The sequence below is a fragment of the Moschus berezovskii genome, chromosome 3 (assembly GCF_049115385.1).
Source record: "Moschus berezovskii isolate FMDL1 chromosome 3, NW_MosBer_1.0, whole genome shotgun sequence".
Lineage (NCBI taxonomy): Eukaryota > Metazoa > Chordata > Mammalia > Artiodactyla > Moschidae > Moschus > Moschus berezovskii.
Genome location: NC_142462.1, coordinates 86,248,048 through 86,261,812, shown reverse-complemented (window position 1 = coordinate 86,261,812; position 13,765 = coordinate 86,248,048). Strand labels below are relative to the sequence as shown.

Below are 13,765 nucleotides of genomic sequence, written 5' to 3'. Positions count from 1 at the left end.
CCGCCAATTATGAGGGGTACTGAATAAACAGGCAAAGGACAAGGCAGTTGTGAGGGTAGGACATCTAGGGATGGCTTCCTGGTGGGGTCCTGAAGGTGAGAAGGAAGCCCATGTAATGGTTGTGTCTTGGCCAGTCCTGCATGCATAGGCTTGAGAGCCTCACTCCATCTTCCCCAACGTCTGTTCCATAAAATACCTGTGGGAATCCAGATCTAGAGTTGCATAAATGGACCACTGCTCATTCTCGGCTATTTCTTGGTTTGACACCTAAGATAGGGAAATACAAAATGACATAGAAAAGAGGTATTTTCAGATCCATATTGCTTTATGTTGCTGATTTCATAGTGAGTACCTGATTCCAATCTGCTCTGGCAACATGACATTGTAACCACTTGAATTCTGATGAGGACATGATTTTAACATATAGAGGGTGTGCTGCTGGTACTTATGATTGAAATGGGGATCCTAAGCTGTTTGCCCTGATAGAAGACTAAAATTTTATTGTTGGTCATTGATACAAATGACTCAGATTGGTATGTTTTTATCTTTTTTTTTTTTTAAACTAGGGAAACTTTTAAATTTGGTTCTCAGATACCTTATCCTGAAAACATTAACATGAACCATAGTTTCTACATCTAACTGCCTTTGGGTAGAAATTTTACTCAGTTCTGCAGAGTTTTGTGAAATATCCATGGATTCAAATAGCCATGAAAAGAAGAGAAGCGAAAAGCAAAGGAGAAAAAGAAAGATATAAGCATCTGAATGCAGAGTTCCAAAGAATACCAAGGAGAGATAAGAAAGCCTTCCTCAGTGATCAATGCAAAAAAATAGAGGAAAACAACAGAATGGGAAAGACTAGAGATCTCTTCAAGAAAATTAGAGATACCAAGGGAACATTTCATGGGAAGATGGGCTTGATAAAGGACAGAAATGGTATGGACCTAACAGAAGCAGAAGATACTAAGAAGAGGTGGCAAGAATACACAGAACTGTACAAAAAATATCTTCACGACCCAGATAATCACGATGGTGTGATCACTCACCTACAGCCAGAAATCCTGGAATGTGAAGTCAAGTGGGCCTTAGAAAGCATCACTGTGAACAAAGCTAGTGGAGGTGATGGAATTCCAGTTGAGCTATTTCAAATCTTGAAAGATGATGCTGTGAAAGTGTTGCACTCAATATGCCAGCAAATTTGGAAAACTCAGCAGTGGCCACAGGACTGGAAAAGGTCAGTTTTCATTCCAATCCCAAAGAAAAGCAATGCCAAAGAATGCTCAAACTACCGCACAACTGCTCTCATCTCACATTCTAGGAAAGTAATGCTCAAAATTCTCCAAGCCAGGCTTCAGCAATACGTGAACCGCGAACTTCCAGATGTTCAAGCTGGTTTTAGAAGAGGCAGAGGAACCAGAGATCAAATTTCCAACATCCTCTGGATCATCAAAAAAGCAAGAGAGTTCCAGAAAAACATCTATTTCTGCTTCATTGACTATGCCAAAGCCTTTGACTGTGTGGATCACAATAAAGTGTGGAAAATTCTGAAAGAGATGGGAATACCAGACCACCTGACCTGCCTCTTAAGAAACCTATATGCAGGTCAGGAAGCAATAGTTAGAACTGGACATGGAACAACAGACTGGTTCCAAATAGGAAAAGGGAGTATGTCAAGGCTGTATATTGTCACCCTGCTTATTTAACTTATATGCAAGAGTACATCATTAGAAATGCTGGGCTGGAAGAAGCACAAGCTGGAATAAAGATTTCCGGGAGAAATATCAATAACCTCAGATATGCAGATGACACCACCTTTATGGCAGAAAGTGAAGAGGAACTAAAAAGCCTCTTGGTGAAAGTGAAAGAGGGGAGTGAAAAAGCTGGCTTAAAGCTCAACATTCAGAAAACTAAGATCATAGCATCCGGTCCTATCACTTCATGGCTAATAGATGGGGAAACAGTGGAAACAATGGCTGACTTTATTTTTTTGGGCTCCAAAATCACTGCAGATGGTAATTACAGCCATGAAATTAAAAGACGCTTGCTCCTTGGAAGGAAAGTTATGACCAACCTAGATAGCATATTAAAAAGCAGAGACATTACTTTGTCAGCAAAGGTCCGTCTAGTCAAGGCTATGATTTTTCCAGTGGTCATGTATGGATGAGAGTTGGACTATAAAGAAAGCTGAACGCTGAAGAATTGATGCTTTAGAACTGTGGTGTTGAAGAAGACTCTTGAGATTCCCTTGGACTTCAAGGAGATCCAACCAGTTCATCCTAAAGGAGATCCTGGGTGTTCATTGGAAGGACTGATCGGATTGAAACTCCAATACTTTGGCCACCTGATGTGAAGAGCTGACTCTTGAAAAGAAGACCCTGATGCTGGGAAAGATTGAGGGCAGAAGGAGAAGGGGCCAACAGAGGATGAGATGGTTGGATGGCATCACTGACTCAATGGACATGGGTTTGGGTGGACTCCAGGAGTTGGTGATGGACAGGGAGGCCTGGCGTGCTGTGGTTCATGGGGTTGCAAAGAGTTGGACACGACTGAGTGACTGAACTGATGGAAGGGTGGGCAAGAAGGAGGATCTGCGGGGCCTGGTCCAAGCCAGCTGCTGGTGCTCACTAGCTGCTTAAGCTTGGGGCACACGCCCCAGCAATGGGTCCTCTCCCCTCCCAGGTCCTGTGTGGTGAGAACGTGGACCAGGGCTCTGAGCGAACTTTCCTACTCCTTCTTTCCTCTGTTCAACTACGCTGGGCCTGTTTCCTCCCTGGCGTCTGCGGAAGTAGCTTCTCAAGATCTGAGACTGCACAGAGGTGTTTTACTGAGGAATGAGATATGTCTAGTAAATTTGAGCTGTAACCCATCTGAGCCTCCTGGAGATCTAGGGTCACACAGATAAAACATTTGATCCCTAAATATACGTCAGTCCAATGTAATTTAGTTCCTCCTAGTTCTTCCTGAAAGCTTTTTTCCTCTGGGATAAACTATAAAGTACCTTTTGGACCATGGACCATATTTTCTACACCTATGTAACACCTCGCATATAGTATGCATGAGTTTACAAATGGTATGATCTCACAAAGGTTATTAGAAAGATTTCAGTACTGACCACCAGGTGGCTCTCATTTTCCTAAGACCCAGTGTCTTCTCTGGCAAAATGGGACACTGTTGTAGGACCTTAAGGATTTTTTTTTTTTTTTACCTTAAAGAGTTTTAAGTGTTAAAGATACTATCTCAGACTCACGCTATCAGTTTATGACAGATTCGTGGACAGAACCTAGCTCACAACATCCAAAATACCAAAACTATGAGGTAACAGTCCTATTTCTTGAGGCACTGGCTCCAATAAAACTCTGCAGACTATATAGCCTGGTTACATTTAGTCCTTAAGTTGGAGGTGACAACTTCACATCAAGAAAAAAAATTCAGCAGGGCTATGGCAAACTGATGCATCAGGGTTAAGGCTTCCTGACCTCTTGCCATCTTAAATTGGTGGCAATAGCTAATTTTTCCTAGAACTTTTCTGATTTCTGCTGCAGAATCTCAAAGTGTGATTTTTCAACTAGCAGCAGCAGCACCTGGGAACTTGTTAGAAATGCAGCTTCTCAGGTTACACCCAAACCTGCTCAGAAACATGCAGCAGCCAGGCCTGGTAGTGGTGGTTGGGGGGAGGGGGCAGGAGGAGGTGACTTATGCACACTAACGGGTTCTCTCTGCTAATTTTTGCCCCACATTTCCCCAGTGAGGGGACTACCAATACAATGCCTGATGATTCCATTTGCAAACTTTTCTCAAGATTAGTTACTTGGGGGTTTAAGTGGACTTCGTGTGGTAACTTAAGACAACATATATATATATACACGTTACATAAAAGCATAATTTATATAACCAGGCTAGTTCAGTGGGTCTCAAAGAGTGATCCAGAAACCTCCAGCAGCCCCAAGACCTTCAGGGAGTCCAGAAGTGTAAACTACTTTCCTAATTGTTAGCTGCTTTGTTCCCTTTCATTCTCACAAGTTTATACTGTTTTCCAGAAGCTAAATGATGTGATGTCACTGCTTTGAGGCAGATGGAATGTGTACTGTTGTCTTAAAAAAGTTGTTTTTAATATGATAGGTATCAACTGATACAGGCCTGAAGCAGGATTGCTCCTTGAAGGTCTTTAGTGAATTTTAAGGAAGTAAAAGGGTTCCTGAGACCAAAAAGTCTGGAACCACAGCCAGGATCTATCAATACAAAATTTTTATTTTTCTTTTAGCTTGGGGTATCTAACACTGGTTTAACCTACTTTCTAAGCAGTTAGTTATGATAAATGACAAGTGAACACATGAGTTTCTTTACAAGCATGTGAAATGATAGGGCCTAAAAGCTGGCAGAATAGGAAAAAATCGGGAGAAGCAACAAGCACTTCCTCTGGAATATGAACCAAAGCATGAAACCATCTGCAACTTTGATTTACTCCATAGACTGCTTACTAACTAGAAAAGGGTTATGCAAAACCAGAAGGTCTGGAACTAAATGGCTGTATTTCAAATGAAACGTGCAAACAGCTTTTAAGTCACTTCAAGTGGAAACTCACCCAATTCCAGACCCATTTATGAACCCCAGTAGACGGTGTGTGGTATTTCCCTCCCAGTCAACACGTAATTCCTTAAATGAGAGACAACCAGCACGACTGTCATTCACGTTTCCGCATACTTTATTTGTTACAAACATACAATTTTTTAAATATAGACTGTAAAACTCCATTTGCAAAAGTCTGTTATTGTAAGGAGTGCACACCAGCAGTAAGGATTCTTTTTTCTCTATGAGTTTTTCTGTCAGTTTTGCTAGTTAGTGGTAAATACGGGACCCGCCATTTTACAGACTGACTGAAGCTTTTGGCTGTATTCACATTGTTCTTTTGAAGCAGCCCTGCTCGTCTCAAAATTGACCGGAATCAGCTTCAACCTCCAGGCAGTGAGATCAACAGCCCGTCTAGACTATGCTTTTGAATGGTTTCCAGGAAGTATGAGTTCTGAATGGGTACTGCACTTCACGGATTTGTTTGAATTGCCCATGCAGCTGTGTTTGTTAAAGTGCATTCTTCTTTTAAAAAATAAGAGGAATAATCTTTACTCTTTAACCAAGGTACTTAAAAAAATGAACTTTTTGGTCTCTCAGCAGATATTCCCAAATTGATCCTATCACTACAAATTTTAGTGTTCTATTTACAAATATTTATAGGGTAACAGTTGGAGGGGACCTTATAAAATTAAAGGTGCAGCTTCTCTTGAAGCAGAAATCAGTTCTACAAATTCATACATAGGAGTACACACTTGGTTTACAATGCACAAGCATTTGGATATTTACAGAGACTGAAGACATCCCAAAAAACCCTTTTTAAAGTAACTTCCAACCTAAACTCTAGTTGTACATCTAGATCAGGAAGCTCTGTCTCCTGCTAAGATTTGGTTTTAATTCATTCTAATTATGTCTGTAGATTCTCTATGGGCAGGACATCAGTCCCAACTTTGGAATGAAGAATCATCTAGTCTAAGGAAGCCCCTGGTAGATCTGACTGGCAGTGAAGGTTACTATACAAAATGTGTTATCTGGAAATATGTCAGAAGATGGACAGACTTCTAAAAATGGACTTGGAAAAACATCTGCATAGAGGTGCAAGACAGAATAAATCCTTACGAATTATTTTAGAACTTTAGAAAAAGAGAAGCCTAAATACACTGATAACCAGTTATTATTCCAATTATTGATAATCATTGGAAAAAGCTCAAATTTACTTGCCTGCTACTGTAACATGCACAACTCTCAAGTATGCCCTGTACTTATTTAAAATCAGTTTCTGGACTTCTGCCCAATCTATTAGCTTCTAGGAATACAGGCAGCTTTTGAAACAGAAGTGACATGTGGGCTAGGAGAAAAGGGTTTATGCCTCATATCTGAACAGTTTAAGATGCAACTCTCAAATTTCTACAATACAAATGTTCCTGTTTTTCAGTTTTCTTGGGACTCTACCTGCCATTATATATGTCCTTGAAAAAGGAATTTTAAAAGGGAAGAAATCTACCACTTGCCACTCTACTTCCAAATATGTATAATAAAGACTTTTTGAGCCGGCTTGATCTTGCAATATAGGGCAAGAATGGGGATGAAAGTTTAAGAAATAAGAAACGATCTACATAAATTTTCTTGAAAGATTTACCCACTGATGTCTTTGAAGTAGGGAAGGAAAAAAAAAAAGACAAACTCATGTCTTCTTCAATATGCTAGTGGACAATGAACTTGGATAGGTTTATTGCTTTCTCTCCAATACTCTGGGCCCACATTTCATCAGCCCTCTCTCATCCATGTCAGTAGGCATTTTATATATAATATGGGGAAAATGAAATTTGCTCCTAGACTCAAAATCCCATGTTAATAAAATACAGTCACACTCTTTCATCAAACCATCTTAGAATCACCTATGGAAAGAAATAACATTTCGGCATCAAATAAAGCTTTGCCCTCCTGTAATTAGAAGTCCTACTGAGCAGTGACACTACCAATACTGCATTTGCTGTTATTTTAACATGGCTTTACCTATCCCCATTGCAATGTCTAATTCAAGAGGCATGAGTTAATTTTCAAATGAAAAGTAAAAGATTGTAAATAAAGGTGATTACACTGATGGCATATTCCCTATTTCATTAGGAAATATAAAATACATTCATAAAGGTCTTAACTTTGATCAGGGGTACAGATATCAACTAGATATCAATTTCTAGATATCCAGAAATTACTGATGTCTTCATGATGCAGTATTATTTTTCAAATTTAATTTTCATCCTGACAAGTGGACCACATTTATTAAATAAGAGTCTATTAAATCCATCAGTAATGAAACTAAGTTTTAAGACTGAGGGCTGTGAACAGCGACGTTAACTAAACAGCAGGTAAATATATCAAGAGAAGTCATCATTCAATAGTCTGCTATCTCTTGAAGCTTCTGGGGGTTACCATTTGAAAATTAATGACTTTGTTTTTCTAGATTAAAAACAGAGGAAATGAGGCTGTAATTTCCATTTCTACCTTATGCCTAGAATTCCAAATGGGGCACTGTCATGTACTTTTATGTCTATATATATTTTTTTTAGGTAAATGTGGTTCTTTTTTTTCTTTTTCTACAAACAATCACCACCCGCCACCCGCCCCCATTATCCAGTTTATTCAATGGGAATAGTAACTGTTTAGGAAGACAGCTAATCGGTTTACAGTACTCTAAAACCAACCCTGAAAACTGGCAATTTCATTCATTTCCTATAACTTCAGTGCCGTATTGACAGAAAAAAAAAGTTACCTTAAGGCTCAAGGGAAAGTAACTTATTAAATTGTGAATGCAGCATTGTTTACTCTCCCGTCCATTGGAAACTAGCAAAATGCATTCTAGATCAGTAATACAAATTTTCTAACATTAGCAAAGATTTCTACTTTTCTTATATAGAATTAAAACAATATTCAAAAGCAAATTATCTAGGGGAGCCTGAGAAACCATGATCCACATCACACACAGATTCCATGTATTTCATGATCAAAAAGTGCTTTATCTTTGAGAAATATGTCAGGGCTAAAATGGAAATATACACGGAAAAAAATCACTCGACACTTTCTCAAGTGAAGTATAAAATGGAAAAGGAGCAAAAAGATGGGAAGCGCTGCTCTTTGAACAGGCCTTATGCAGGTGACTTTTAGGGTATACTAAATTAAAATTGTTTTAAGAGTTAACAGTGGAATTTTACACCACTATATATATTCTAAAACCTGAGATTGGACATCAAAGCAGTCTACTTTCTTACTTATCAGAGCAATTCTGATACTTCCTAAAAATAGAAGACAACTCAATTGAATTAATAACTCCAGGGTCAAAAACATTAACTTTCCCCAATAAACAAGGAGACCGACCACATTAGATACCAAGAGTGCTACAGAATGCCTCTCGACAGAGTCATTTTTACATAAGCAAAAAGTCACTTCTCTCCTTCCCCTTCTCACAGATCAAGGCCACACTATTCTCAAATGAATATCTACTGAGAGATCAGCTGTGCATTGGACAAAGTACCATAACTGGGTTAAAAATGAAAACAAAATTTACAGTGAAGAATACCTATGTGCATGGCTTACACACTCAAGCTTCTCAAGTTCATCCACCTCAAGAGCAAGGTAGACACAAAAGGATAGTTACCTTTTAATACCTTGTGGAGAGCACATTCTAACCCCCTGTAAAGCCAGTCAAGGTCACATTTAACAAAGCATTCTCAGCAACTATAGTGCCTGAAGTGTGCAGCCATTTACAGACCACTCAATATGAGGGCATTATTATAACCAGCCTCTTTTGCCCACAACCCTGCATTTTCAGATAAGCCAGGATAATTGTTTTGTTTTTTGAGAAAACTGAAGCTTGAATCTCTTAAAAGACCTGCAATTTATTGCAAAGTGATCAAGAGGTAACAGGGAAGCAATAGGTTAACAGCCTGCCTGCACCAAAGCCTCAATCACTTTGCAGTAAATGATTATGGAAAGTGACTTGACAAGTAGCCATGTGTGTATCACAGCTACAGTCATTTATACCACCTACATGCCTCCCATAGTAGCATAGGGTGTCTGGGTTTTTGGTTTGGTTTTCACTTTGATTTTTGGTGCCATACAGATTTACAGTGTGTACTGTGCAGCATATGCACTGAAAACTTTCTCTGCTGACTAGAACTGCCATTCTACTTGAATGAAAGGTAGGGACAATAGAAACCAGAAGGCAAGAGTAGTATCTCATCACAAATTTTTGATCCTTTGATTTTGTTTTTAAAATTTCTCATGTCTGCAGCAGTTTGAGAAACAGACATCCTACCAATTCTCTGAAAAAGAATTTTAGTTTCCTACTTCTCAGGAATATGACTGTTTTGAACACGATTAGCTGGGATGTTTGCCAAAGTTGAAAAACAGTCCTAAAACACTGTTCATAGTAGCGGCCAAAAGACAAAACACAAAATTTCCCATAGTCTGTATAATGCTATTTTCTGACTGGAATTAACAAAGATCATTTCCTTTAATAGGCAGTATTTATGAATGAGTTCTGAAAGCCAGCCTGTTAATACCACTTTGTTTAACAAACCACACACCGAAAGTGTAGTCTGTGCTTTGCAGATTTCTATTGTCCCTAGTACTGGAATGAGGATCAGTGAATGCTACAATTAATCCACATCCTCCTGTAATCTTCCTGCAGTGAGAAGAGAGGACATGAACCACCCCCTGCAGGAGAAACAAACCTTTGAGATTGGTTAAGACTTAAAAACCCACCACTATGACATTTACCATTTAATCTTACATAGGCAGGTCAAAATTTTAATATAAATTACTTTTTCCAACACATAGCTTATGCATTCTTTGCTCCTTTTTTTGGAGGATTCTCAAATTGATATCTAAAGATTTACATATGATATATTACTGTTATATGGTCTAATGACTAAGAAAATTTCTCTGGTAACCAAAGCTGATGCCATATATGGTAGTGTTCTTGGCATATACTCTATATGCCTCAGACCACTTCCACATTCTTTCTATTCAGCTAATTATAGCTTAGTAGCCACTGGTGAAGGATTGTGAAGACCCTGTCATTTCTACAGAGTAGAAAGGCAAGGCTAGTTACTGCAATTCAGCCAAAAAAAAAGAAAAGAAAAAAGAATAAACCAACCCCTTAAAAAGGAGAGGTACTGCACCTTTGCAAAATTGAACTGGCTCACTGCAGCTGAGCAACAGAACCACCACTGAAGCAAGAAAACAAGTTGGTCTATACATGTTTTGAAAATGAAAAAGTTACAGCAATCAACTAAGAGCTGCAACTTTAATCTTCATTGCTGCCTCAGAGTTTGAAACTTATAAACAGTTTACGCAAACCTAATAATGCAAGCTTCTTCTCAGCCCCTTTACTAAAACTATTTAGGGATTTGTTCTCCGCAGCAAAGAAATAAACACTCAAAACACATAGGTAAATACAGCAGGACATTATTGAAAACAGCTGCCTTGTAGTACAAAATACAGTACAAGTATACAGATGTCATTAAAACATCAAAAATACTATTGCTCCCATACAATTTAGGAAACATTCTTTGCAACGGAGAAAATTTTTTTTTAAAAAAGAAAAGCTTAAAAAAAATCTGTTTAAAAAGTCTACTGTGGATGATGAGTAGAGAAATAGTCTGAAAAGGGCACCAATGTTTGTGGCTCTTCCACTTTTTAAAAACAAAAACAAAAAAATCTAAGATCAATGATATTCTGAATCAAGTCTAATTTTTTAAAAAAGCCTAATTTTATATACACAATTATTCCCTCCCTCTCAGCCACAATTCATGAAAATGACCTTTTTGTATATTACTTATTTCCCAATAAATACAAAAAGATTGTAGATTGAATAATACCAAAATAAGATAATAAAAAGGTATGCAATAAATTAAAAGGCAGCTCAAATAAAGGGCAAGCATGCAGTTTAAGAAAAAAAAACGACTAAGATTGTGGAGGTGGGGTTACTTGCCTCCTTGTTGAGAAGGTGTCGCACAAAGTATACCTGAAAACTTTGGAAAGACCATTAGCTCCCATTCAATTCAAAGTTACCTAGGTCTATGACACTTCTAGGAATATCTTTTGATGGGGTGGGATTAACTTGATTAGTAAAAATCATACTGAAAATCCATTTAAAATATAGAAGAGGCGATCCTTGAAAACCCCAACTTTTATTCTTGAAAGACAGCTGGATAAACTGGCAAAAGCCAGTTTGTTGAAATTTCAAGATGGTATAAAAATGCTTCCAGGATATAGTCAGCATATTCACGTTCATTTCAGCTCCATTCAAATGGATTTCAGCTTCAAAGGGCACGCTGCTTGAATCACTCATCCAACATTTGCCAACTTTGATTGTGAGGTACTGATACAATGGACCAAGTTCTTAAAAATTTACTTTAAAAGAATAAATGATGCTGGAATTCTGGACCTGAGGATCTTTAGTATTTGAACAAATCCACAGATTAAACTGAAGGTAGATGACTTCAGTTTTGGTTACTTCCAACTTTTCTGTGTGGACTTATATTCCATTAAAGCTCAGGCTTGTAGCCACAATGTTCCTTTTGTAAAGATGTTCAAGTTTTATGGTTTAAAATCCAGCCAACCAGTGGCCGAAACAGCCGAATTAGCCATAATTCACTGGCTCACACGGTGGAACCATGGGTATCTGGCTCTCATTCATATCTAAGCCATGACCTCCATATTTGGAGATCGGGGAAGAACTTTAGTGAGCAGCAACCAATCCACTCAAACAGTTTTCCTTGTGCTTTATGCCTGACTTCTTCTTGTGCCTACCTCAGCAACCCCCAATGTAAAACTGCTTTTATCTTTGAAAAAAATCTGCCAACTTCCAAAACATTATAGTAAGGGATTCTAGTTCAAGGATTGACATCTGAATCCATTTGCATCCCGGAAAATAATTCTGCAAGGACAAGATGTGGGCCTTGGTCCAGTTTCTATGCAAAACCATTTTAAAATGGATCCAATTTGTTTCTGTCCCTGGTGGCTCTTGAATTCTTATTTTGCCCTGTCTATGATTACGTAAAGTTGCATTCCTTTTCATGAAACTTGTACCCTCAGGACTGGGTAATTGGTAAGGCCTCTCTCTTCGCAAGAATTCCATGAAGATCTAGATCCAAAACGCTGATTTCAATGGAGGTGAAAGGATAGACACTGCAACAATGAGGTCTATAAAGATCTTTAGACCAGGTTACCCAAATAGAACACAAATTGAGCTGTCATCAATGGGTCTGGGTAACTCATGAGGTGTTCCTTGGCCAGCGTGCAAGGATCTATCCCATCCAGGGTTATCCTGATGGACTTAGGAACCTTAGCTGGGAAGCAAGAGAAGCTGAGACTTCTGCTCAGGTGAGGAGACGCTGTTGTCCTCTCTTTGCAGGTTGCTGTCAATTCCTTGGAACTTTACTGCTTTTCTCAAATTGTCCTGACTGTTCTCTTACGGTTATTTCTCTTAATTAACTATATTATTTAAAATTTTGTTTTCTCCCTCCGGGGCCTCCCTTGCTTCCCCTCCACTAGCTCACTGGGGATGAACAGGAAGGGGAGCTCTCTAGCCAAGGAGACGGTGGTGGGGTGGGGAGGCCCGAAAGGGGAGGAAGCTGCGCGTTTCAATCCTCATCCACCTCCTCTCCCTCTGACTCGTCCCCGCCGCGTCGCTCATAAAGCTTATCCCTCTGCCGCTCCTGGATCTCTTTCATCTCATCCGCATACCGGCAAAACGCGCCCCCGAACTTGCCCCAGGCCTTGAAAGGGACCGTGATGGCGTTGCGGTAGGACGGCTTCACCTCGCTCACGCGCAGGAACACTCCGTACTTGTTACAGCCCACGTCGAAGAAGAAACGCTTGGAGTCCACCGTGATGGAAGTGCCTTCCGGGAGTTCCCCGTACAGGCCGCCCCCAGGGCCTCCGGCGCCGCCGCCCGGGCCCCCAGCCAGCTCGTCGTCCTCGCCGCCGTAGTCGTCGATGAGCTTGGCCAACGCGTCGCGGAACTCTATGAGGCCCTGCGCGGGCAGCGCGATGGTCTGGCCGCTCTGCAGGCCGCCGGGCCCGGGGCCACCGCCGCCGCGGTTGACCGTCTGGCGGATGCGCAGGAAGCGGCCGCGCTGGTTCTCCTTGAGGTCCAGGTAGTACTTGCGGTTCTCGCGTACCAGGAACTCGCTCTTGAGCGCGCGCCGCGGCCCACCGCCCTCCTCGGCGCCCGCCGCCGCTGCCACTTGCTCCGGGCTGCTGGGGCCCAGCTGCGCGTAATGCTCGATGAAGTCACCCAGGTAGTCACGGAACTCGGCGGCCACCGCCATGGACAGCGTGAGGCGGCTCTTGGAGCCGCCCGCGCCCACCTCGGCGATCTTGAGGAAGCGGCCCTTGGCGTTCTGCTTCACATCCAGGTAGAAGCGTTTGTTCTGGATGTCCAGCCGCTTCGAGGCCAGCTCCTGCGTTTCCTGCTCGCCGCCGCCGCCGCGGGATGCCGGCTGGAAGCTGCCGGGCCCGCCACCGCCGCGCTCGCTGCCGCTGTCGCCGTCCGCCATCTTCTCGGCCGCCACCGCCGCCGCGCCCAGGCCGCCGCCCGCCGCCCGCCGCGCTCGCGCCCCTGCCCTCCGCCCTGCGGCTCGCTCTCCCGGGCCCCCCAGCCTCGCTCGCCGGCCCGCTCACGCGCTCCCGCTGTTCATCGCCGGCAGCCGCCGCCGCCGCCCCCCCATCGCCCCCGCGCCCCGCCCCGCCACTTCCGCCGGGCCAGCTTCCGGCGCGCGCCTCCGTGACGCCGCCCCGTGTCGCCCCCACGTCCTCTTTGCCGGAAGCGCCGCGCAAGGCGGCTGCGGGGCGCAGGGCAGTGGCGTCACGACTCCATGGGGGTTTGGCGGTCCTGGAGACTCGAGTGTATAAACTGGGAAGGAACTCTGGAAGCTTACGGGCGATGGAAACAGTCTGCATCTTGTCTGTGGTGGTGGTTTTACAGATAGCCGAAACTGATTCAAATTACTGATTCAATCACTTTAAATAAATGAGGCTTATTCTAGGGAGATTATACCGGAGTACAGTTATTATTTATGAAAGAGGAATTAAAGGAGGAAGATGTTGGGGTACTCAGAACTAACCTAATAGGATTGCTGTATAATAATCCGTGAGTGATATTTAGCATAATAACTGAGTTATAGTGAGTGCT

General features: G+C 41.8%; 1 protein-coding gene across 1 annotated transcript; it reads right to left on the bottom strand.

Annotated features, from left to right (window-relative positions):
* Window positions 1-4,662: 4,662 nt before the first annotated feature.
* On the bottom strand, window positions 4,663-13,264 carry PURB (purine rich element binding protein B). The gene has a single exon (XM_055421085.2). It carries the CDS (start codon window positions 13,128-13,130, stop codon window positions 12,213-12,215), a length of 918 nt encoding a protein of 305 aa, XP_055277060.1. The 5' UTR covers window positions 13,131-13,264; the 3' UTR covers window positions 4,663-12,212.
* Between the last annotated feature and the right edge of the window lie 501 nt (window positions 13,265-13,765).

Bases quoted from the DNA above. Each gene is read 5' to 3' on its own strand.
- PURB (XM_055421085.2), bottom strand. From the start codon at position 13,130: ATGGCGGACGGCGACAGCGGCAGCGAGCGCGGCGGTGGCGGGCCCGGC.